Source organism: Ammodytes marinus, assembly GCF_949987685.1.
Source record: "Ammodytes marinus genome assembly, chromosome: 23".
In the NCBI taxonomy this organism is placed as follows: Eukaryota; Metazoa; Chordata; class Actinopteri; order Uranoscopiformes; family Ammodytidae; genus Ammodytes; species Ammodytes marinus.
This window is the reverse complement of record NC_137227.1, coordinates 1,143,869-1,171,092: the sequence shown is the minus strand read 5'-3', so window position 1 is coordinate 1,171,092 and position 27,224 is coordinate 1,143,869. Positions and strand designations below refer to the sequence as shown.

General features: G+C 38.9%; 2 protein-coding genes across 2 annotated transcripts in view; one reads left to right on the top strand and one right to left on the bottom strand.

The window, feature by feature from the left end:
* Positions 1-5,373: 5,373 nt before the first annotated feature.
* On the bottom strand, positions 5,374-10,623 carry LOC307269422 (uncharacterized protein; the record flags this gene model as incomplete). Its single annotated transcript, XM_080052390.1, has 11 exons — positions 10,213-10,623; positions 9,889-9,920; positions 9,656-9,787; positions 9,476-9,512; positions 9,326-9,397; positions 9,075-9,227; positions 8,256-8,306; positions 8,085-8,163; positions 7,736-7,850; positions 7,458-7,557; positions 5,374-6,115 (listed from the first exon to the last, which is right to left on the bottom strand). The coding sequence occupies exons 1-11, from the start codon at positions 10,599-10,601 to the stop codon at positions 5,374-5,376; spliced, it is 1,902 nt and encodes a 633-aa protein (XP_079908516.1). The 5' UTR covers positions 10,602-10,623.
* Positions 10,624-11,972: 1,349 nt separating this feature from the next.
* Positions 11,973-27,224, top strand: part of LOC307269421 (uncharacterized protein) — a gene marked incomplete at its 5' end in the record, with an annotated part of 42,519 nt that continues 27,267 nt past the window's right edge. Inside the window, one exon of the mRNA XM_080052389.1 lies at positions 11,973-11,977. Within this exon, the coding sequence (XP_079908515.1) occupies positions 11,973-11,977 (5 nt within the window). The remainder of the gene's footprint in view (positions 11,978-27,224) is intronic.

Below are 27,224 nucleotides of genomic sequence, written 5' to 3'. Positions count from 1 at the left end.
TTTATGAAGATTCTTCCTGTTTTTTCCCCCCTTTAGGCTATGTTTGTAAAGACACCAGCTTAACCACTGTAATAAAGTTTGAAATTAAACATTTGGGAATGCTCGTTTTGATACACAGGAAGTTAAGCTATTATTAAAAATTAATTACAGGATAGCCTACTTATTTTTTATTTAAACAAGAAGTGTTCAAATGTAACAATAAACAGTTAAAGGTGAACGCTTGTCACTGAATTTAAAAAAAATTCACAAAATCAGTAGCCTGGAAATTCAAACCTGCCGCTAGGCGCTCGCAAATTCAATTTGCTGCGCCTGTTGGTCTGGACCATGGTCTGGACACTCTCAATTGAAGCTCATTAAATATGTCAAGAAATCTTGAGCTACCAATCAAATCGTTCTTTCTGATATGGGCGGGCCACATAGCCCTATCCCCTATGTATGTATGTATGTATGTATGTATGTATGTATGTATGTATGTATGTATGTATGTATGTATGTATGTATGTATGTATGTATGTATGTATGTATGTATGTATGTATGTATGTATGTATGTATGTTTTTTTTTTTTGCCCTTTGTATGGTGCTCTGGGGCGGACATAACCGGATGACGACAGTGCTATGCATAGTCAACAACATAGGAGATGGCTGTGGATATGTTGTTTGAGTTTGAGACGGCTTTGGCATCGACACTTAAAGATTTGGAAGACGGCACTCAAATCTTTCATTAGGAAGTAGAGGAATGTTCTGTTTTGCCGACCGACCACGGCAAAAGTTTAATTTAACAGCTAATCCCGCTGTTCGCTAAACATGGACATATAGACCGACCGTGTTCCAAATTATTATGCAAATTGGATTGAAGTGTCAAACTTCAAAAAATTAGTTTTTCAATTAAACTCATGTATGATATTGTGTCTCAGGATGCTTTGGATCATTGAAATTAATCTCATACACCTGTGATAATTAGTTTGCCATGTGAGCCCAATCAAAGGAAAAACTACTTAAGAAGGACGTTCCACATTATTAAGCAGGCCACATGTTTCAAGCAATATGGGAAAGAAAAAGGATCTCTCTGCTGCCGAAAAGCGTCAAATAGTGCAATACCTTGGACAAGGTATGAAAACATTAGATATTTCACGGAAACTTAAGCGTGATCATCGTACTGTAAAGAGATTTGTGGCTGATTCAGAGCACAGACGGGTTGGTGAAGACAAAGGCACAATGAGGAAGGTTTCTGCCAGACAAATTCATCGGATTAGGAGAGCAGCTGCTAAAATGCCGTTACAGAGCAGCAGACAGGTATTTGAAGGCGCTGGTGCCTCTGGAGTCCCGCAAACCTCAAGGTATAGTATCCTCCAGAGGTTTGCAGTTGTGCATAAACCTATTATTCGGCCGGCCCTAAACAATGATCACAAGCAGAAACAGTTGCAGTGGGCTCAGAAATACATGAAGACTCATTTTCAAACAGTCTTGTTTACTGATGAGTGCCGTGCAACCCTGGATGGTCCAGATGGATGGAGTAGTGGATGGTTGGTGAATGACCACCATGTCCCAACAAGGCTGCAACGTCAGCAAGGAGGTGGCGGAGTCATGTTTTGGGCCGGAATCATGGGGAGAGAGCTGGTAGGCCCCTTCAGGGTCCCTGACGGTGTGAAAATTACCTCTGCAAAGTATGTTGAGTTTCTGACTGACCACTTTCTTCCGTGGTACAAAAAGAAGGACAGTGCCTTCCGTAGTAAAATCATCTTCATGCATGACAATGCACCATCTCATGCTGCAAAGAATACCTCTGTGTCATTGGCTGCTATGGGCATAAAAGGAGAGAACCTCATGGTGTGGCCCCCATCTTCCCCTGACCTTAACCCTATTGAGAACCTTTGGAGCATCCTCAAGCAAAACATCAACGTCAATGTCAAGGCCATCTCACGCATCGCATTTACAATAGCACAGGACAACACACACCCACTCAACTGTCACTTCACCATTATGCCCTCAGGACGCAGGTACAGGTCCCTGCTGTGTAGGAAGGCCCGCTACGGCAAAAGCCTGGTGCCTGCAGCCATAGCAGCACTAAACAAAAGGCCAAGATAAAATCACCCCAGTCCCACTCTGTCTATATATTCTGTATGCATGTTTATTTTGTTGTGTTTGTTGTCCATCTGTCTTGTCTGTTGGCGTGCAGCCCGTAAAATGTAATGTGAAGTGAAAAAGAATTTCCCCTTGGGGACAATAAAGTCTAAGTCTAAGTCTATGAGGTTGGGAGGTATTCACATCAAAACAGCAGCTATGGGAGGCTATTCTGGCATCCTGCAAAGATATTCAAGCAGAAACTCTCCAAAAACTCACAAGTTCAATGGATACAAGAATTGTGAAGGTGATATCAAAGAAGGGGTCCTATGTTAACATGTAACTTGGCCTGTTAAGATGTTTTTGATTGAAATAGCTTTTGATTTCACTAAATATGACCTCCACATTCTGCAAATTCAACAAATGACCATTTTTATTTCTTTACAACCTATAAAATGTTTTGAAACTCTGTTGTGCATAATAATTTGGAACGGTGCATTTTGAGTTTTTTATTTTTGAAAAAAATACCGTTATCATTTGGAGGTTAGTTCAATACAATTTGAAACATACTTTAACGGTTGATGATTTGAAAATTATACTGACTGTATAACAATCTCAAGATAATGCTTTGAGGTATTTTAGTCAAATTTGGTGTGTCTCATCACATCAATGAGTGTGACATAATACATACATTAACTCACATTGTATCATCTTGTTTTAAAATGGCGTGTCAAAAATAATAAACTAAAGGTGCGGCCACACTACACGCTTTACGCGCGTAACGCCCCTAAAATGTTGCTTGATCATTTTGTGTCAAAAATGGTTCTATGCGCGACGCGCGTAGCGCCTATAGTCTCCCTCCCGATAATTTATTTCCCCTAATTAACCATGGCTGCGATCAGACCCGACCCGACACAAAAGTGTGCATGTCCGCACAACAACACGGCCAACAACTGTGCCAAAAGACAAACTGAATAGCAAATACACAAAATAGCCTAGCATTAAAACAGCATTGCATATTCACACCGCTCGGAAATTCATACGGCAGCTACATAACAAACACAGTTACAGCAGCATTGTTTGCACGGCGGCACAAAATAAAGGCAAGTAGCCAACATTACCCTACCTGGCTGTGACAGGGGACCGTGGCTGGCGTAGATATAAACACCGGTGCCTCGCTGTACTTGTCGTGAAAGTTCCCCGGACATAGCCGTCATGTTTGGGTTCATAATATTGAGGCGCTAGCCGCCCGCACACAACCGGGTGAGTTAACTAATGCTATCCGGCGCTAACTTGGTTTATCGGCTAAAGCACAGCTACACATATTCACTGAATTAACCAAGAAGTCCATTCTCCTGGTTTACTTTCCCCACGTCTTGTATTCCCGAGCGGCTTCATACACCGGCCGCCCGCAATACATTTTCCTCCTCAGTGTTTCTCAGCCTCTGTGTACACTGTTCTCCGACCGTGCCAATGTATGTGACGTCGGGTCAAGCTCAACGCTGATTGGCTAACGCGGCTAAACGTCACGCGTAGGAGCGTAAAAAGTAAACATTTTTAAAACTCTGCACGTAGGTGCGTATATACGCGGCTAATATGTGGCTAACGCGCCTAAAGTATTGCTTTAGCGCGTGTAACGCATCTACGCGCGTAAACCAATGGTTCCCTATGGAAAAATTGCCGATTTTATACGTGTCTGTACGCGTGTAACGCTTGTAGTGTGGCCGCACCTTAAGACTGCTGAACATACTTTGTTTATTTTAGTTATTCTGAAAACATATGATAAATAAGACAAGCGCTCAGTAGTAAGGGCAGTGTACAGAGGTATATTTCTATTATCTAAGATTTTTGACAAAAACTATTTCATCATAATACTGCTGCCTGCATAGTCTTCACTATAAAAAAGGAATCAATAAAGCAATAATCTAAAACAAACAAATTCGGGTGACCGAGTACAATTTAGAAGGGAAGGAACTTCAAGCAAGGAAAAACAAGCAAACAAGGGTGACAGCAATTAAGATCATTTCTTTAAAAAATCTGGTTGAAAATAAGTTGTTTTCAGAAAATAAAGACATTACTTTGTCAAAAACTTTACTGAAAACAAATATTTAACATTTTGTATTTTTATCTTCAAAGTATATTTTACACCTCATGTGGTTGCAGTCGCTGCTCACAGTATAGTATCTTAAACTACTTTTGCCGAGTTATGCCAATGAATGATACTCATCTATTCAAGTTGCAAAGAGATGCATATACACACAACGCGGATGCTATGGGGATGTAAAAGTCATATTTTACTGTTTTGTACATAATGAACAAGTACATCTCTCTTTTTAACATTTAAAAGAAATGTAACACACGGAATATATACAAACACAACAGATCCAAAAAGTAACAAAACGTCCATTTAGTGGTAAAAGAAGTGTATGGAAACTACACTATTATAAATCATACTCCCTGATGTAAAGTAGATGTCTTTAGCTTTTTACTGAATATATACTGTAATACTATTTACACTCACCGGCCACTTTATTAGGTACAGCGGTTCATTTTCTTGTTAACACATATAACTAATCAGCCAATCACATGTCAGCAACTCAATGCATTTAGGCATGTAGACCTGGACGGGACAACTTATTGAGGTTGAAACCGAGCAACAGAATGGGGATGAAAGGGGTTTTAAGTGACTTTGAACATGGCAATGTTGAGGGTGCCAGGAGGGCTGGTATTTCAGAAGCTGCTGATCTACTGGGATTTTCACTCTAAACCATCTCTAGGGTTTACAGAGAATGGTCCGAAAAAGAAAAAATATCCAGTGAGCGGCATTTGTGTGGACGTAAAATGCTTTGTTGAAGTCAGAGGTCAGTGGAGGATGGGCATACTGGTTAGAGATGATAGAAAGGCAACAGTAACTCAAATAACCACTCACTTATAACCAGGTTATGCAGAATGCCATCTCTGAACGCAAAACACGACTAACCTTGAAGCAGATGGGCTACAGCAACAGAATACCCCACCGGGTGCCACTCTGTCAGCTAAAAACAGGAAAATGAGGCTACAATTCGTACAGGATCACCAATATTGGACAATAGAAGATTGAAAAATCATGCCTGGTCTGACGAGACTCGATTTCAGTTGCGACATTCAGATGGCAGGTTCAGAATTTGGCGTGTTACACTCTGTGGGTAAAGTCTATTATTTCAAATATTTATACTTTAATGTCAGCTTATCAACTTTTGACAGGTCCTTCAGTCTCTTCTTCTTTTTTTTTAATTAAAAACTTACTTTGGATTTCTGTGTCCTTCTTCCATTTAGATTAAACTGTCTCCGTGAACCTCGGCACAGTGCAACAGAATCTGTCTCTCTCCTTCCCTCTCCCACATCATTTCCTCCACCTCCTGATGACCTCTGCCGCCACCGCCGGCTCCAACCACCCCCCGGTCCCACAGCTGGCCCTCCCCCGACAGCTCTGGGTCCACATGGGCCCCCCTGCCCCAATGCACGGCCTGCGCTGTGACGGAGCTCAGCGTGAGGAGGCTGCTGCTGGACATGTGAGCGGGAGTTGCCGTGGTGAGGTTCAACATGGTGGGGGCTTGCTGCTGCTGAGGACGGGCCAACTGCACCATGTGATGCATGGGCAGATGGAGGAACTGGCCCTGGGACACATCCACCTGCGTGTGTGAAGTGAGCGGGAGCACCACCTGCTGCAGTGGAGCCAGGGTTCCACTCACCGCCTCCTGGCTTTCCAGGCTGTCCTGGGTCTCGTTGCTCACCGGGCTGACAGATGGCTGGTCAGGCTGGGTGAGAACCGAGGCCGTCTCAGAGATGGAGATGGCGGGAGTGCTTATTACCGAGCCCCCGTTGGCAGCCAGGGCTTCCGCTATGAGCACCTCGGGGTGGCTCTTGGCCTTGTGGGCAACGACGGAGTCCTTCTTCTCAAACTTTTTGCCACAAATGGAGCAAGAGAACTGATAGGAGGCCTCTGCGTCATGCTTCTTCATGTGCCAGTTTAAGGAGGCCTTCTGACGGCAGGTGAAGCCACAGATCTCACACCTGCCACAGGGGGGAGACAAAGAAGCGGTTATGGACCTGAACTGACTTGAAACTCAAGTAGGATCTATTTGTATGACATTTCACCTCCAATTTCCACGCAAATGACTCAGAACCAGTGAAAGAAGTAGGATGAAAATCCTTTACTTACTTAATTTATAACACAGCATAAAATGTTAATTTCATCTTACTTGTTGATTAATTTGTTGTGCTTTTATTGATATTTCCTAATAAAGACGCTGACCAATACAATGTTAATATTACTATAACAAGTAAAAAAACTTTCATTGATAGTTTTGAATTTTGTATTTCTTAAACATAAAAATATTAAGTAGCATTGAAAGTAATACAAATGATGCTTGTACACGAGCCTACAGATTAAAATGTTTATTTATAAATATAGCATTATATTTCTGAATGCCATTTATTTACTTATTTATTATTTCGCAATCACAACTTAGCTTTATTGTCCACTGTAATCACAAACTCACAATTTAACCAAATCATGTAACACTAGGCCTATTGCCACCATGCCTTACAACTTTTCTCAGGAAAACCCTTAATAAAAACATTATTTTACGTCGCATTTTCATTTATAAGCTGACTTGAAACTACTAAAAATGACATTGTATCTTCATTATTATTAAAATAAACCTTGTGGCATTAAGCAAAGTTATTTACACGTATTGCTTTTCATACAGTTTTCAAAAGTATTGGAACAGTGAGGCCAATTCCTTTATTTTTGCTGTAGACTGGAAACATTTGGGTTTGACACCAAAATATGAATATGTGACAATAGATCAACATTTCAGCTTTCATTTCCAGGTATTCACAACAAATAATGCTATATTCTCAGTTGTGTATCAGATCCAGATGTGAATACCTGGAAGCTGAAATGTTGAGCTATTGTCTCATATTCATATTTTGGTGTCAAACCCAAATGTTTCCAGTCTACAGCAAAAATAAAGGAATTGGCCTCACTGTTCCAATACAGGGCACTGTATATTTTAATTCTAAAGCAGTAAGCAGTTACCAGTCTTCAGTTACACCCGGAGATGGAATTTTATAAAATGCACGTTGTGTGCTTCTGTTCCTGTTCTGTGAACTGAAAAATACTTCCTTGACTGTGCCGCACCTAGCATAGTTTGAGACAGGAATAGCCACAAAAGTTGAACAACAAGTACAAAGTAAGATGTTCCTCATATTTTAGTCACCGACACCCTGTGGAAATGGACACCAGCCAGATTACCATGACTTTGTATTTTTTTAATTCAACCTTTTTCACAGCACACCCTATTGATGGGACACTGTAGCGGCACAGCCTAACCTGTTGAGCATAACTCACTGTATTGGCTTCTCTCCTGTATGAATCATCCTGTGCACAGCCAAGTTGTGAGAACTCTTGAAGGCACGAGCACAATACTCACAGATGTAATCCCGTTGATCTGAAAAACAGATGAGCATTTATTAATAATTGCAAAAGCAAAAAAAGGTTTGATTTTATAATATCTTAACTTGGCGTGTTAAGCAATTCATTACATAAAACATTTCAAGCAGCATCGTTGAGGTTCAGAATCAAAGAATAAGTCACGTTGACGGTACACATCTGTGGCCAAACTTCACCTGTATGGTGTTTAGCGTGGCGCAACAGCTGCTTCTGCAGGCGAAACAAGCGTCCGCACGAAGGGTGATCACACACATACTTCTTTTGGAGCAGGTGTTGGTATTTTATATGGTGCTGAAATGAAGAGACAAAACTTTTGTTATCATTAGAACATTATTATCAAAGGTTTCTAATATTACAGTGAACACATCCAACCTCTGATCATTTGCATCTTGAGGTAAACCCACAGCATATCAGTTTGGTGTCTGTAACCGAGCGAATATGGTTGCTATTGCACAGTGCCACATCAGACGGTGCCTTTAAAAAATATTGAGAGTAGTAATGGTTACAGTTGTCTGGGTGGCAAACCTGTAGATAGCGAGGATGTGCCAAGACGGTACCACAGCCCTCCATTTCACAGCGGACGTACTGCACTGGAGGCTTTTTCCTATTAAGACGGGGGGAAAGGGAAACTGAGTAATAATCTTACTTGTACAAACAGCACAAGTCATCAGTGGTGAATACTACTATCACTGTCACCTTCGTTTTGATGGCCGAGGGGCTTTGTCATCATTTTGTTGTCTACCTCTCCTAAAAGGGAAACGGATTGCAAAACAGAATGTGAAATATCAACCAGAACGTTAAACCCTCGTCAGACTGTGAATCACATTTCAGGAATATCTATCCTTATTAATATGCAATGCACACTTTAATTAAAATTGTATTTGGGTTGCTATGATGACGCTGAACAATAATGACTTGTGTAAGCAAGGCTGACTTTAACAATAGCAGACGCATACAAATCAAAAAGTTAATTAAGATCAAGTGAGTCAGATGTGGTTACATGTATAAAAAGCTTGGCATATTTATTACCTTTGTGAATAATCAATTAGCTATGTGTGCTGCTAGGAACACAATTTGCTTCAGGGTTTAGAGCATGTTGCTATGACTCAGTCTCTAGGTGGTGACATGTTTTGTGTTCACGTTGTCCTGGGTTTCCCCTCTTTACCTCAAGTCTAAAATATGTTTCGTTACGTGACACTTTGACAGATAGCAATTCCAAGTAAATAAAGTGGGTTTTTTATTTAATGTTTTAAAATGTGGACATTATCTCTGTCAGAAACAGGCGCTGTAGTTCCAAGTGTGGGACACATGAATGTTGAATGCGTTTGGTCTGACCATAATAATAATAAAGTAAAGTAACAAAGTTAAAATGAATTCAGCTAGTCTGTTTTTTTTCTTCTTCTTTTCTTTTTCCTTTAAGTCAGTACAATGCAGAGGTCTGTGTTGGTGGGTGAGTTCAGGTACCAGTAAGAACTGAAATACACCTTATTTGTATTCAATCTGTACTTTACTTACTTCCTTGGTGGCTCTGTGTTATCGCCCTCATCCATCTGCACAACAACCTCGGCCGACTCTTCCCTTTTAATGTTGTTTTCCTCTTCCTCCTTTTCTGACTCCTCTTTCTTGACATCCTGTTTTTGTAATGTTGTACGTCGCCTTGATTTATCCCTCGGGTCAAGAGATAAACTTAGTTTACAATTGACACTTCAAAGGAAGTAAAATGACAGAGAAATGCTCATGTTGGAAAGGCAATGAGGTCAGCTTACTTCTTTGTCTGGGGTTCATAGATGAGGTCATTGGGCTCATCTTCGTCGGGAGCCGTGTCTGGATCTGCAATGCTAAAATGGAAATCGGCACCATTTAAGGTCAACATTAAATTTATTACATTTAAGTTTATTGAGTTGAACATAACTCACTTGTCGCTGCTCCCTTTCAAGGCACCCGTTTCCTCTACTGAGGAAGCATAGATAATGCTTGTCATTTCAGTGTCACATGATTGCTGATGTTTAATATTTTGCTGTGTTGTTGTCATTACATTTGTGCAATTGTACTGTGCAGTTTAAAAAAAAAAAGAATGCAAGTGGTCTTTGTTTTACCAAAAGATGAATTCTTCATCTCTGCTTCAGCCTTGCATGTTGTTGATGGTGGGGTGCAAGAGGCGCTTGTTGGAAGTGTCCCTTTGCCTTTTCTAGACGTGGACAGCTTTCTTCCAAGAGCATGTTTGGATGCTGTGGAGGTCAAGTATTGTAATGAATTATATGAATGAAATACATGCTTATGAATGACAGGTTGGTAAGATTAGTGCCTTTGAAAAAAAAACTTAATTAACCTTTTTTGGCTGCGGACTTCTTTATTGCAGGTCTGTGTGAGAGAAAGTCTACAATAAATAACAGTGTAATGCAAATCAAAATAAATGTGTATGTTTTGACTTTAAAAGCCCTTTGACAATGTTCAAAGAGAGCATACAAGAGCACAGACGGGAAAACAAGTGTATTCAACTAGCCTATTTCAAAATCTGGTAAACCTATAGCTTTAAGAAGACGTGATGAGGAACACCCTCCTTGCAGTGCAATCTCACAAAGCACAAGCACTATCTTGTTGCTGTAGTGTACAGAGAAGTAGCCTATTGCCGTGCCTCTGGGCACGTACTTACTGTTTGTGAGGTGTGTTTTTGGAGCGTGATCCCGTCGACCTCCGTGAACGTAGCAGACTTGTAGTTTTCTTCTTGCAAGGGGCATTCTTGGACTCATTGGTCCTGCTAGCTCCAGCCCTCCTGGCTCGCAAAACACGAACAGTAGCCCCGCTAACAGACCGAGAGTCATCGGAGCTTGGGGAGGTCACTGCGGTTTTCATGAGCCTTCTGCTTCCTCTTCTCTGGATGAGCGGTTCAGTGGAGTCCGGGGATGCTTTCGCGGCCTCCGTCTCAATTCCAGAACTAGTACCTGAAACCTTGTCTACCTCCGAATCCATGCCGCTCTCATTTAACTTGTTTCCCCCGTGGAGAATGTTGCTAATGGCAAGCTCGTTATAAACACAAGACATTTTACAACCAACCTTACGTTGAAGGCCCTGGTGTGGGACCAAGTTGATAGCTCGGTCAAGAGTACATTTTTAATCAGAACGCAAGCATTTAATTAACTAGCTCATTAATGAAAACGTAACAAAGTATGAAGAATGCACTTTCACAAACATGCAGCATTATTTACTTCTTAAAGCTATAGCAAACCTCATATTTCATTGGCAGAGGCTAGGCCTGTTTGGAATGCGTCTCCTTTAAGAACAGCAGCAGTAGCGTGGATAGACGAATATAATTTTTGGCCTTAAAGGTTTCCATACTAATGAAAAAAGGTGGGTATGGGAAGTGTAGTTAGCCTATAAATGAAACACTTCTAATCATATTATATGCAATTATATAAATAATTAAATATATGTAACAGTGCTTTCCCTATTCAAATAGTAATCCATGTCAGTAATTTTCGGCCTAGGAATAATTATTAAAACTATTAGCCTAAGTATATAGCCTAGGCCTATAAGCCTACTTTACAAAACTATGTTAGCTTTCACTTTATGGCACACAAACATTCATTCTAAGATAATTAGATACAGTAATTACTAGCGTTTTACTTTTACATTTTTATTTTATCATATGGCACACATTAATAATATTGTAAACAATCTCCTTTTTGTCATTTTTCCCATAATGTGCATAAGGTGGCAAATGAGGTCATTCTGTTTCCAGGTGTGGCTGTGTCATACCAGTCAAGGGTGTTTGGGTGGATGAAAAGATTAAAAGACAATGTCTCAATGAATGACGACAATGTAGTTAGGTGTGGTACGGACTGAACTTCTAAGATTTTAAGTTTGGGACAATGCAGTGGGTTCTAGAATCTTTTGTTCAAAATTTTAAAAGTCCATTATTGGCACCTGATTGAGCTTGCCACGCAATTAAATTAAATCATTTGTAATGATGCATAAGAAATTGTTAATTAATTCAGAGAACCAAACCTGTTTGCCTGATTTTCAGTCCTTCCAGGACCTTCTTTTTCTTTTTTTGTAATTCAAGTTTTTTTATTGAATTTTCGTTTTGGTGCATGACGGTACAATGTGACACATACAGAGACATTTCTTATTACAGTACAACTAAAGTCTTAAACATAAAATAAATTAAAAATAAATCCTTGTATCTGTAAAATCAAGAGATAACAAGAGCAGCTCTAGGGGCACATTCATATTGGAGTGACTAGAATGGTTATCCATGCAACAATCAAAAGCATCAGTACATTCCATCAACTTTGTTCAGGTTACAGGTTTATCGGTCAGTGTGATATATGTCCAGAAACTCTCCCATGCTTGTTATCCTTGTTTATAGTATTCAGCTTATTAAGCATATGTTCATATGAGGCTGTTTTTATCATGGCGTAAGCCCATTCTTTAAATCCTGGAGTTGTAACTGTTTTCCAGTGTTTAAGAATCGTCCTTGCAGCCACTGTAATGCAAACCATGATGACAGAAAACTCTTTACTTGACATGTTATGTAGTTGACTTCTGTCACCTAACAGGCAAAGTCTAGGAGATACTGGTAGTTTTCTTCCGGCCCATTTGCCGAAACAAATCTCCTAAAGGGCTGAATACATGGGCATTGCCAAATACAGTGTAATAAAGTGCCTGCTTCTTTCTGACATTTCCAACATAAATTGTTATTCATTGCTCCCATTCTATATAATCTTAGTGATGTTAAGTAGTACCTGTGTATTATTTTATATTGGGTGAATTTCCCTTTGGCTTCTCTTGTGTACTTTCTATTGTCAGATATAATTTTCAACCCAGTACTACTGTCCTCTAGCCTGGCTCCGCCCGCCCGCCTACTTCCGGCCAAATTTTATTTTCCCTTCAGTAGTCAGTCTGGGTGTACAGCCCATTTCCCAGTTTTGCCGGAGATTCGACAGCCGGTCCAATCAGCGAACAGAGCGAGTGGCTGAGAACGATGCCGTCGAAGTCGCGCTCCAGTTTCAGTTGCCAGAAGCCGGCTCATGACACACGTGATGACCAAAGGTTATGCGATTGGTTGGCTAATCCAGAGTGGCACTGGGCAGATCCAATAGTTTTAAACTTTAACAGACACCCGCCTCCATGAGTGAACGTTTGCCAATTACAGCACTGCCAGACCTTCTGTACAAATGAAATGAAGTTCGATGGTCTGGTAGCACCAGGCTAACTGTCCTCCATTATACATCCTAAATCTTTCTCCCATATTACTTTTAGGTTATGACAGTCAAAGCTTAGCAATTGTTTGGTTTTCCTATAAAATATAGAAGCTTGTTTACACTCCTCAGGTAGTTTGAAGTAATCCATAATGTGGTTCCCATCTCTGTACTGAATCTTGGAGGTAATACAGCTCCTGATTTGAAGATACTTCCAAAAATGGTCTTTTCCCTTGATCTTATATTTTCTCACTAAATCTGAATATGATATTAACACATCATCTTCAAATAGATCAGTAATGTTACATTTACCACTACTATGCCACTTCTTCCAAAATACTGATGTCTTTCCAATTTTAATCATGAAGTTATACCATAAGGAGGAGTAGGATTGCTCACAATGTGACAATTTAAAAATGTTATGTATTTTAGTCCATATCTCTTTGGAGTGTGCCATGATAGGGTAAGGTGAATTAAGCGAACACTGGGAGAGTCTATATAGGTGATAAAGGGAGTGCCAACTTAATTTCAATAGCAACCCATTCTAATGTATTATCTTTATTCCAGTGTCTGGTTATTTTGTCCATTTCGAAAGAGATGTAATATAATCTTGGGTCTGGCAATCCCAGTCCTCCTTTATCTCTAGGTGAACACATTTTGCTAAGATTAATTCTGGGTCTTTTAGGACCTTCTTTTTCATGTAGGTTTGAAACGTGCTTAAGTTAGTAGCATAATTCATTAAAGTGACCATAGCGTCTGCCATGTATTTTTTCTCAAAGTTATTTTAAAATAACACTGTAATGCCGATGCACAGGCAGACTGATTGAAAGCTTTCACTGCAGATTATAACAATTCTCATCCTGCTGCTTTTCAGAACGTGTGTGGTGGGTCAGTAGCAGGGGCGTCATGCAAGCCAAAATTCTGTGTGTGTGTCGAGGGGAGGGAGCAAAAACAAGAGAAGGGACTAATGGGAAGATACATGTATTTGGTGAGAGACTGTCATCTTTCCGTGAATTTAAATGATAAGACACTTGACAGGAGAGTAACATAAAGCGGCATTCAATCAATGATACATGGTTTGAACTCCCAAACTGTCTGCATTAACAGCATACAGACTTGCAAACGTATGGCCCTGTAAAAGGTGGCATGTGCTCAAACTTAACCCCTGTAAGGTGGTCTGGGGGCATCCCCCCGCCCCTTAAGATTTTTGGGGGCAACATTTTCTATAAAACCTTTTCGGTGCATTGCTGAGATTGTGAACGCTTAACACATCACTCCAGTTCTCAGAGCAATGCACTGGCTTCTGGTGTGCCAAATCATTTTTGTAGGCCTGTAAAATTGTCTTATAAAAATATAAAAGGGCCAGGGTGTAATTACATTTGTCATCTGTTGTTTTGGTGAACCATCCAAACAGGTTTGCTCACAGTTTCCAGGTTCAAAAACAAAAGAAGCATTATTCAGTTTGTGTGCACCACATAAAAAAAGACACACGATCCATTTCAAGTTTCACTTGAAAGAACTTGGCTTAGAACACGTGTTACTTCCCTTTTCTTTTGATTATTTTTTTCTTATTATTTTACAATGAGTAAGATATACGTACAATACCAAATTAACACATGAAAATAACAAATAGGAAATTAGATTTATTTAAAACGATAAATTAATACATAAACCAAAACAGTGATGCACAAAAATGCTTAAAGGTGCTCGTCCCTATGTCACCACATTAATGCACTGCGGTCTTCAAGCAGCAAGTTATCTAGCATCATCTCAGATCTATAAGTGTGATTAAAACATGATAAAAACCATCAAAACAGACATTGGGAAGGATTTTTACCTGCTCCGCCATTGTAGGCGGATAAACATTCACCCATGTGTCGCTCTGGCGTGCACCGGCAGTGAGACCATGAGTGAGACGAGTGTCGGTTTGTAGCGTTCTCTGTGATTGGATATTAATTTCGGGATCCCAGAAGAGTTTATTTGCCGATTACTTGCAGAGCAGCTGACTGAGAGATCGGCTTTATGAAACGCGCACATTATGTAAGTGATCACTGTATGAATAAAGAGCGATTTAACACGTATATTGACACAAATAAACCGCTTACTTCACCTTTAAGAGTGTACAGCATTATATGTCAACTAGACTAAAAGGATGTTCGTATTTTACATGACACTGGTATTTGAAAGAGCTGGAAACGCCATTAAGAGCTCAGCAGAGCCACCAGTAAGAGTGGTACTTTCAAATCGTCACCCTCTTAAAATAATGGCCTAAGTCATTTTTTCAGTGTTTTCAGGAAACACAAAAAACTTAACCAAAGATTGAATATATGATATTCATTAATAATTTCACTAAAACAGGTTATGTCAAAAGATGACTCTTGACATTGTAATAACAATTTCTGTCAATTATGTAACATAATAGGAATAAACCCTTTGTATTAATGTTTAACTTGTGACTTAAGCCATTTTACACACTTGTGAAATGTCCTTGAAAAAAAAAATTAACAGTAAATTTTGACTTAGGCTAAATAAAATGGCCTAAAACACACTCTTGACATTCTGGTAATATCGTATAATGGCCTATGTCAAGTAAAATCACATGATCTGTTCAACTGAGGAATTAGGCCATTTTACCAGAGGTGGCCAGCATCATAAGGAGTTGATTTAAGCAAAAAAATAATTTTGGCCAAAAAGTGATTTAGGCCATTATTTTAAGAGGTTGACGAAATTCTCTCCACCTTATTGATAAACCTACATGATCAGTTTTCTGGCAGCCAGCCCAAGTGAAGTGTACCACAAAGATGGTGTTTAGGCAGAGGTGAATTTCCATTCTTTGACTAGAAGTTTCCTTCCTAACATAAACCAATCAGCCAAAGCAGAGGGGTCGCCCAAAATAAACAGACTGGAGAATAGAGGGATATCGATACCAGTCATTCTTTCAACAAATATATGAATAGCAGACCAAAACAAGGTATTTTTGGGCAACTCCAAAGCATGTGTACTAAAGTACCATCTTTGTCCAAGCACCTCCAACGTTCTGATTTTTCAGCCAGTCCCAGCTACTTCCTTTTCTAATTTAAATGTGTGCCTATTCATTTATATCTAATACTGGACTGATATTTTACTCTTCTGTTTATTATTATTATAATTATTATTTTTTATAATAAAACTTTATTGTTATTATTTTATATCATTTATATGCATCATTTCATATTGCCTGGAGGTTGAAAGGTGGTAAAATGTAAATCTTACAAGTGTGAATGCGGGTATTACAGTTTTTCACAATTGCTTACAGTTTTTGCCAAATGCTTACACACATGTTGCAGACTTTGGCCCACTGTGTCAAAACTTAACACACATAGGACAAAGCACATGGAGATAAACTTCTAACTTATACGGCAAAATTAAACTCTTGAAACAAAACCTAACAATCCCATTTCAAAACTGTTTTTAGCATCAAAACAATACACACATGCACCTTTGAATGACTCTTTCCTAGCAGCAACAACATACAGATGTGCTTTATGCAAAACACAGCTGAATTCAGTACTTTGGGTGGTTTTTGACTTTAAGGGCCGGTTTCACAGACAAGGCTTAAACCTAGTCCGAGACTAAAATGCCTGTTTGAGCTGGATTAATTCAAAGCTACTTGCACAGACTCAGTTTAAAATAGTCCTAGATTAAAGATATTCTGGATTAAACAAAGCCACTTGCAATACGGACAACTAGAGCTACTCTAGGTCTAAATTTGAGTTTAAATTAATCCTCCAAAGAGGCAGGTTTAACTTCAGTTTAGTGGTGTTTGTGAGAGAGCATGGACTATTTGGAATATCTAAATGAAGACCAACTCCCACTGCAGAGGCCAGCCAGAAGAGTACTTGTGGATAGGTCTTATCCAAAACATTTATTTGATGAACTTACATTTCGAGACCGCTTTCAATATGGAAAATGCACTGGAAATAACAACTTTGCTTGAGCTTATTAGATGGATGCATTTAAATTGAAGATGTATTCAGCATAATACAATGAGTGTCTAAAACAATTCTGTTTTCAAATGTGGTTGTTGTGATTTAAAATACTGACACACATGGATAACAAAATGACAAAACACAACATGAACACCTTTTATTTTCTACTTATATCTTCACTGTGATTAGTAATCACAATTGTCTCAGTACTGTATCTTGTTTGAATCATAGCTCTCTCTTCCAACTTCATGTCTAATTCCACCTGTAGAATTTTCATTTTCATGTCATACTTCCTTTAGATATTGCATCTTCTGTTCATGGAATTCTCAGGCTAACTTTCATGCAACGTCATCTTTTTTGTCCTTGTTGAAAGTTTGTGGCAAGCTCTTCTTTAAAGCGAGATTCGGGTTTTTTTACAGAGTCTATCAGTGCAGATATCATTAAATATAATGTCAAAATTATAAATGAGAAAGATGTGAAATACGGATAATAATTAAGATAACCTGAAGTTGGTGTATTGTTCTCTTAGTAACATTTTCATTAGAATTGAATTTGTTGCAAATTTCGGCCCAACTATTTATTTGCTCAGTCCCAGCAGTATGGCTTTTAGATTCAATAACCGGATGGTTTCAAACTATTTTTTTTAAGAGATTTTTTTCAAATTCATTAAAGTTTATTGACGGGATTTTTTTAGCCTCTGTTATTGTTTTTTCTCACAAGCAATGGTGTTTCTGCTCCACTCCGGGTTTTTATGATCACTGTTGGACCAGCAGCATGTGCTCATGGGCAGGTGTTTACAATCAGGCTTACTTACCTTACTCCAGAGGGGTATACAGGGACGGCTCTCTCTGCCTTAAAGCTTTCCACGTGTGCACGTGGAGGTTGTGGAGATCCCGGATCAGAACCATACCGCCAAATATTATTACTGCTATTCTGCTAATTGAAATAAACTTCTATTTTGACAAAAGTATTCCTGTCTGAAATGTGTTTTAACAATTGTGAAAAACTGTAATGTGAGTGTACGCAGGGTATTTCAAGAAAGAATTTGATTTCAAGTCAAAACAGCACACCACAAAACAACTCTTGCATGAAATGTCTTCATTTATCAACAGAATCAAGATGATGGATTTTCCGTCTGCTGTCATATACGGGTCTATTGTATTTAATTGAATGGGTAGACCTCTGTCTCCTAGCTTTCACATGTCAGAATAGATTGTTGGTGTACAGGATGCATCCCTCTCCGATCACTAGTCAGATACCATCAGAATATTTGTTTAAACAGAAGTATATCTGTAGTTGCCGCTTCTTCAGAGCAATACATATTTGTTTTTTGGTTGTTATTTTTTTTTCCAATGAAATTCAAGCCATGCTCATCCAGACCAGCTCAGTTTCCATACTAATAGAGGGCCACTACAATAAAGACCACTTTTACACACCTTCCTCTTTACTTTATCATAACCTACGTACTGCAGTCAATGATTTTCAGTGTACTGCCTTGGCTTCATGCTATGAGGTGATCTGCCAGTTGAGCTGGTAGGACAGGTTTTGTGAGATAATCAGATGGCTCTTCGTCTTTAGTTTTGTTTATGCTTATCACTGTACGGAAGATTCACGCAAGTTGTCAAGGTGAGTGTGATTTTTAGGTTTTGTGTCTGAACATCTTTAGATTCTTTGAACTGAGCTCCTGTGTGGCTCAGTGGATAAGATTCAGGGTGCAGTTTGATCTGGCATGATGTGGAGTGTTTCAAATGTAATGGTTACTGTTGCTTCTGAAGTGCAATTCTGAAATGTAAACATTTATTTTACATGTTTTGTGAAGGCAGTTCCATAGAAGTATAAGATAAGGAAAGAATGGAGTGAGCCGTGTGTGTGTGTGTGTGTGTGTGTGTGTGTGTGTGTGTGTGTGTGTGTGTGTGTGTGTCTGTCTGTCTGTGTGTGTGTCTGTCTGTCTGTGTGTGTGTGGGCTTGAGAGAGAAAGACAGACAGACAGCTAGACAGACAGTGAAGACATGTGAAGGGCTGCGAGAAAGATCCCAGAATAGATTGCAGCCCTTGATGTTGTGAGTTGACATCTGGCTGATTATGAATACACATTACATGTGTCTCAACCGCACTGTTTTCTTTGTACATTTGCATCAAATCATGAAGTACATAAAGCATGTTACATAGACATACACTTAAGCTCCTGCTCCAACGAAGAGATTAAAGCTTGTGTCTGACAGAAACGCCAGATCTGTGCGAAGACTGGTGTTTTCCTAAAATTCATTCATTCCATAAACTATTTGAATTAAAACATGAAACTCATATAAATGCCAAATCTTAACTTTGTCTTCGGTCGTTCGAGCCTTGACTGGCACTCTATTACAGTTTTTCACAATTGTTTAAACACATTTTTTGGAACATCAGGCACAATGTGCTCAATCTGAAACTAATTTACCAACTGCTTAACCAATTCTGCTGAACTCCAAACACATTTCCTGCCTTAGACTCATATTCTCATTCCAGAACACACATTTTTCACAACATTACACACAATTTTCTATATATTGCACACTCTTCCTGAATTCTCTCTCATGGTATTCACACAGGACACACTGCCAATCAAATTTCTAAACTCAAAAGGCTTTTGTGCAGTTAGCTATAGAAGGGTCAGAGATGAGCTCCTGTTTGCTGTGATTTACAGTAGACTGCACATTTTGGTACAAATACAGTTTTTGCCGAATACTGTAAACACTAAAAGTGACTGCTATGACCACAGCATCACAACCTCTAACTTTTGTAACCATGCCCTAAACCAAAGCACCAACCCTACAAACACGATATATGCTTTGCACTGTGTTTGAAATTCTCCAACATACTTCTTGAAAAAAAATTAAACTAATTGAAAACCAATCAGTCTAAACCATAGCACTACAAATAGACCCCAATTGAGCTCAGCTCCTTTCTGAGACAGTAAGAGTCAGGGGAAGAGGAGGAGAGAGAGCGACAGGAGGACGAGGACAAATAAGGCAACAGACGGAGACACATGCACCAGGAACACTATAGTTGACTATGTTATAGATCATGGCCTATCAATGAGGGAGCCTGGACAGAGAGTGCAGCTAAACCTGAGTCGCTCCATAATTAGGAGATTTAGACTGGATATCAGGTGATCATTACCCTGTTGCTTCTCAAAGGATGACATTGAGTGTGATGTTGATGATGCGATGTGGCCAGATGCAAACAGGAGGCGGTAGGCATAAAAGGATTCATAATCCAACCACCCAATTCCTTACAACGCTGTTTTTTTTTATTCTACTGTAATTGTTTCTTAGTTTATGATGACATTGCTTGAACTACAGTCCTACCTATTCATTGTGTTTGTTTGAATTGGCAAAATAAACTATTCTGCAACATGTGTGTTAGCATTTGGCAAAAAAACGTAAAGTATTTGTTGTTACTGTAGGTGAAAGTGTATGAACATACAAAGGCATAATTTTACTGATAAAGCATTCATATAGTGGTTTGCATTTATACTACAGTGTTTTACATTCTGCACACCAGTGTTCAATGAGTGCTAGAAATGTCTAGTCATATGATGTGTGTGTTTGTCATTTGAAAAGAAAACACCATTTAGTGAAGAGTTAACACTGTTTTGAGGGTAAAGTGTGCTTTTGCAAGAGATGTGAAGGATTTTGCATTTTGTGTTTGAGTTTTGAAATTTGTGTTTAGGGTTTTGAAAAAGTGAGGTAGTCTATCAGGAAATGTGTTTAAGCAATTGTGAAAAACTGTAATGAGGTCATCTCGTTGGGGCCTTCACTCGATTCACTGCACCCCACTTGAGAACTTGTGCCGCCAGCCGTGTATCTTAATGGACTCCACTTCTAATATTCACAGTAACATTAGTGGATTGACACACTGAAACATTTGCATTTTTACTCTCAGTGATGCGAGACTGCTTGTTTTATATAACCCCTTTGGTCATTTCCCACAGGCCCATTTAAACCTTGTTTTTGAGTAACATTTAAACTAAATATTCCACCAAGGTATGCCACAGTAAATTATGTATTGTAAAAGGAGTTACAGTATTATTGTTATTACTTAATATCATTATAATATATATTTTAATCTTGTAAGTTAGAAACAGACAGTAAACATTGTTCTGACAACATTGAAAGGTGTGGTGAAAAGTGATCCAACGGGAAGCACTGTCTATTAAATGTAATACTTCCTCTTTGCCATAGCTTCAGCAGTCCAAGTCAGGTGAGAGGTTGGACTTTGTCATTGGTCTTATAATTGTCCATGCATATTAAGCAACTGGAACTGAAAAATATGAAACATTTTCAGGCATGGTGTCAGTTTTGTACAAAATGAAGGAGGAAATGGCTTCCCATTTTTTTTTTACTTTACACAGGTACAAGTCGATATAAGTGGAATGGATTCAGGGACTTTCCAATACGCACTTCTCATGCCAATTATGCAAAAAAAAATCAAAATGGTCATAGCGAGAATAGCACCTGAATGAACAATGGCAGTGTTACCAGTAAACCAACATAAACAATATCAAAGCGCTGACCCTGGATAACTTAAATGTAAGGCGGATACTAGTTTTGTTACAGTTTTTCACAATTGCTTAAACACATTTCCTGATAGACTACCTCACTTTTTCAAAACCCTAAACACAAATTTCAAAACTCAAACACAAAATGCAAAATCCTTCACTTCTCTTGCAAAAGCACACTTTACCCTCAAAACAATGTTAACTCTTAGCTAAATGGTGTTTTCTTTTCAAATGAGAAACACACACATCATATGACTAGACATTTCTAGCACTCATTGAACACTGGTGTGCAGAATGGAAAACACTATAGTATAAATGCAAACCACTATATGAATGCTTTATCAGTAGAATTATGCCTTTGCACGTTCATACACTTTCACCTACAGTAAAAGTGCCCCTTGTGGGGCGACTGTGGCTCAGGTGGTTAAGCTGGTTGGCCAATGATCCTAGGGCTGGCGGTTCGATCCCAGCCCGGCCACTTGTGTCATGGTCGTTGTGTCCCTGGGCAAGACACTTCACCCACCTTGCCTCGTGTGAATGTGTATGACTGCTGTATGTTTGAGGTGGTGGTCGGAGGGGCCGATGGCGCTGAATGGCAGCCTCGCTTCTGTCAGTCTGCCCCAGGGCAGCTGTGGCTACTATGGTAGTTTACCACCACCGGTATGACTGTGTGTGAACGAATTGTCTGGAACCCTGTAAAGCGCTTTGAGTATCATGAAAGGCGCTATATAAATCCAAGCAATTAATTAATTAATTATTAATTAAAGTAACAACAAATGCTTTACGGTTTTTGCCAAATGCTAACACACATGTTGCAGAATAGTTTATTTTGCCATTTCAAACAAACACAATGAATAGGTAGGACACCTGTTTGCTGTGATTTACAGTAGACTGCACATTTTGGTACAAATACAGTTTTTGCCGAATACTGTAAACACTAAAAGTGACTGCTATGACCACAGCATCACAACCTCTAACTTTTGTAACTATGCCCTAAAACCAAAGCACCAACCCTACAAACACGATATATGCTTTGCACTGTGTTTGAAATTCTCCAACACACTTCACATAGCAGTCACCTTTAGTGTTTACAGTATTCGGCACAAACTGTATATGTACCAAAATGTGCAGTCTACTGTAAATCACAGCAAACAGGAGCTCATCTCTGACCCTTCTATAGCTAACTGCACAAAAGCCTTTTGAGTTTAGAAATTTGATTGGCAGTGTGTTCTGTGTGAATACCATGAGAGAGAATTCAGGAAGAGTGTGCAAGATATAGAGAATTGTGTGTAGTGTTGTGAAAAATGTGTGTTTTGGAATGAGAATATGAGTCTAAGGCAGGAAATGTGTTTGGAGTTCAGCAGAATTGGTTAAGCAGTTGGTAAATTAGTTTCAGATTGTGCACATTGTGTCTGATGTTCCAAAAAATGTGTTTAAACAATTGTGAAAAACTGTAAGAGGAATTTTGTGTGAACAAATAATTTTGAGACACTGGGTCTGATGAATCAGAAGCTATTGAAGAAAGACACATAGATTTTCCATAAAAATATTCATTTGAAATACAAAAATGTAGGCAGGGTCCTCTGAGTTGGGCTTGGTGCTCTTTTTCCGAGAGCTATTTATCTGTAATGTAATGAATGCATTTAAATGCAGTGAGAGGAACAAAGCAGAAGAACTCTTGTCCAGCTATGCCGTGATCTTAATATAAAAAACACAAACTAAAAAAAAATTATTCATCCGTGCCCCCCCTGCCATAACCCCGCGCGCCCCCACCCCACAGTTTGAAAACCACTGTTCTAGAGGGTATGATTCATTGCATTGGCTTGGATGACATTGAAAAGATACATTTTTAATTTTTGTCAGCTTAAGTTAATGTGCCACCAAGCAGCTGAGCACTTTGTTGGTAGAGCTAAATACTTTATACAATTCATTTTGCTATACCTATTTCATAAATTTCTTTATTTAATTTTCCATGCATGACAATTTTGTTTTGAAATGCAAACTTGATGCTTTTGAATCTTGCTTTAAACTAACCTCTTCCCCACCTTCCAAAGAAACACTAAGGTCTACTGTAACGTACACTGTAGGTGCATCATGCAAGATAAATAAATGGAACATACAAAATAACAAAAAGAAAAAACAATACTCACACATTGACTGAGAATTCATGTAGAAAAAAGGAAAAAAAAAAAATGCTACACATATACCAGCGAGTGGAAAAATAAATTTTACAACATGTTATGTCAATGCATATGTCAAAAAGACATGGATGCAAGTAAGCAAAACATGTAGAATATGCTTTTGTAGGGGTATGGTGTTTGGCTACAAATAATCTGAAAGAAATGCCATGACTGTGTTGCTTAGTATCTGTGGTTTGTTCACAGGTATGCTTGATGCTCCTGGATAACAATAACTTGCCATCATGAACTTTGGATTTCTTCTAAGTCTATTGGCAGGTGAGTCAAGTGACATATCAATTGTCAGACACAATTAGGCCAGGCAAAGTAAGGCATTTTGGGGCCAAAAATAGAATAAATTGTAAAAGAATTTTTTTCAGCTCAGATACTTTCTATGAGGTGTCCAGAACAACATACTAAAAGTCCTAAGAAATCCTAGTTGGGGAAATATGTTTAATTCTCATCAATCCGAGATGTGTGCCAATAAGGCGAGACACCAATAAATCCCAATGGGGCTATTTTTTTCCTTTACTCCTATCAAAATGAAACTTTACACAATGAAAGTATCCATGAAAATTTAAATGTTTTGTATTACAAGTTTCTTTGAAAATTTATTTTAATATGCAAATGAGCTATACACTAATCGTACACGCCCAAAATAAACCCAAATAGGCTTAATTTTTTCCTTTACTCCTACCACAATAAAACTTTACATAGTAAAAGTATACTTGAAAAGTAAAACATTTTGTATTACAAGTTTCTTTTTAAATGAATTTGAATATGCACATGAGCTCCACACGTATTGAATATCCAATCATCGTACTGCCAATGGGTGATGGCAATGCTGCTTTTAGACTGGCCTCTAACCTGAAAAACTGCCTGGCTTACCTGCCAGGGGTATAACAGGTGCCTCTCATGAATTAGATTTGTCTCTTCAAATACCACTGCACGCAATTTGATAGCACTACATCCAATCAGAGCAATGAACAATGTGACGTATTAAGCCCCGTTCGTTTAGCGAACAGCGGGGTTAACTGTTAAATTGAACTTTTGCGTTGGTCGGCAAAACAGAACATTCCTCTTACTTGCTAATGAAAGATTTGAGTGCCGTCTTCCAAATTGTAAAGGGTCGAGGCCCCAGAGCACCATACATAGGGCTCTGGCCCGCCCATATCAGATAGAACCAATTAAAACGCAGCTCAGGATTTCTTGACATATTTAATGAGCTTCAATGGAGAGTGCCCAGACCAACAGGCGCAGCACATTTAATTTGCCAGCGCCTAGTGGCAGGTCTGGAGTTCCAGGCTAGTGCCATTCCCTTTCCTATGCCAAATAGACGAGATGTAGAATCACAGCCTGAAATGGCATGGAGAAAGAGGAGATTGTCACACATCTTGGGACCAAGTAACTCCTTTGTCTACTTTATGCACCATATCCCTCTTGTTTTTGTTGCTTTCTTTGGTTCTGGTGCCATAAACAGCTCGTGTGCATTCAGATCAGCATGATGCAACAAGAGTACTAACAAGTCTGTGTCATCACCTACTGAGACTGTGTCTTTTGTTCTGGCAGAGGCAATGGCAGTTTGGACAATGAGCACATCTGCATCGTGCTTTGCATGGTTTGTTATACACCATTTTTATCTTACAAGTTTCTTTGAAATTGAATTTTAATATGCAAATGAGCTATACACTAATCAAATATAGGCTACCCAAAATATATCCGCATAGGCTTAATTTTTTCCTTTAAAGATCCAAGTGACTGCTGCAGATATTGCTGCGGTTGGTTGCATACACATTCAGTACTTTATGATTCCTCCTATACGTGAACCTATTGTGTATCAGCCACTGGCTCTGTTGCCAGCAGATAACAAAACATCACAGCTGGATGTTTTGTGGAAGACATCCCTACTCCTTCACTCTCAAAGGCCATCATGGTCTGGTATGATGCAGATCCTGCATCTTCTAGATGAACACCCTGGGAGAGCTTCAGTAACATTACTTCCAATGATTGATCTTGATCCCAGTGATGAATCCTGCATATACTCAACATTGAGGTTTGTGGCAACTCAAGCTCTGCAGTATGATGTGACCCCTGTTCTGACATTCGACCAACCCCTTCTGGAAAGCCTTGACCATTATAAGTTAACTTCTAATACAAATGTTTTACTTTTCATGTAGACTTTCATTGTGTAAAGTTTAATGTGGTAGGAGTAAAGGTAAAAATGAAGCCTATGCAGATATATTTTGGGTAGCCTATATTTGATTAGTGCATAGCTCATTTGCATATTAAAATTCATTTTCAAAGAAACTTGTAAGACAAAAAATGGTGTATCACAAACCATGCAAAGCGCGATGCAGATGTGCTCATTGTCCAAACTGCCATTGCCTCTGCCAGAACAAAATACACAGTCTCAGTAGGTGATGATGACACAGACTTGTTAGTAGGCTACTCTTGTTGCATCATACTGATCTGAATGCACACAAGCTGTTTATGGCACAAGAACCAAATAAATTAATGTATAGCTGTCCCCAGACAAATGTGCAACATCACATCTCTCTTCCTGAGATCCTCTGAGATTGTCTTTCCCTTTTGGCATGTCTGACCTGTATGGGTTCACTTTGGTGAGCCTAAACTGACCTGGTTTTATCTCTGTTTTATCTGGTGCCGCCCAATTACTTCCCTAAAGATCTCTCATTACATTGGTCCATTTCATCACTCAATTTGGCCCACCTGATTGTGTTTACCTGCTCCATTTAAGCAATGCAGCTCAGGGTTCACAAACTTTTGCACATACAAAAGTTGTCAAATAATTAATTTTTTATCAGTTTTAACAATTGATTTCCGGTAAAGAAAAATGTGGAATTGATAAACAAAAATCTGTTATTTCATATAAAAAATACTGGTATTGATAAGAATTAATTAATGATAGTCAAAATAAATAAAATTCCAAAAGGCGAGTTAATTGGTCCCAAGGTGTGTGACAATCTCCTCTTTCACTATGCCATTTCAGGCTGTGATTCTACGTCTCGTCTATTTGGCATTGGAAAGGGAATGGCACTGAAAAAAGTAAAAAATGACACTAGCTAGGGAGGGGGAGGGGGGATCTAATTCATGAGAGGCACCTGTTATAAGTAAGCCAGGCAGTTTTTCAGGTTAGAGCCCAGTCTAAAAGCAGCATCGCCATCACCCATTGGCAGTACGATGATTGGATATTCAATAAGTGTGGAGCTCATGTGCATATTCAAATTCATTTAAAAAGAAACTTGTAATACAAAATGTTTTACTTTTCAAGTATACTTTTACTATGTAAAGTTTTATTGTGGTAGGAGTAAAGGAAAAAATTAAGCCTATTTGGGTTTATTTTGGGCGTGTACGATTAGTGTATAGCTCATTTGCATATTAAAATACATTTTCAAAGAAACTTGTAATACAAAACATTTAAATTTTCATGGATACTTTCATTGTGTAAAGTTTCATTTTGATAGGACTAAAGGAAAAAAATAGCCCCATTGGGATTTATTGGTGTCTCGCCTTATTGGCACACATCTCGGATTGATGAGAATTAAACATATTTCCCCAACTAGGATTTCTTAGGACTTTTAGTATGTTGTTCTGGACACCTCATAGAAATTATCTGAGCTGAAAAAAATTCTTTTACAATTTATTCTATGAAAAACGCTATTTTGCCTGGACTACAATGTGCACAATCTGAAACTAATTTACCAACTGCTTAACCAATTCTGCTGAACTCCAAACACATTTCCTGCCTTAGACTCATA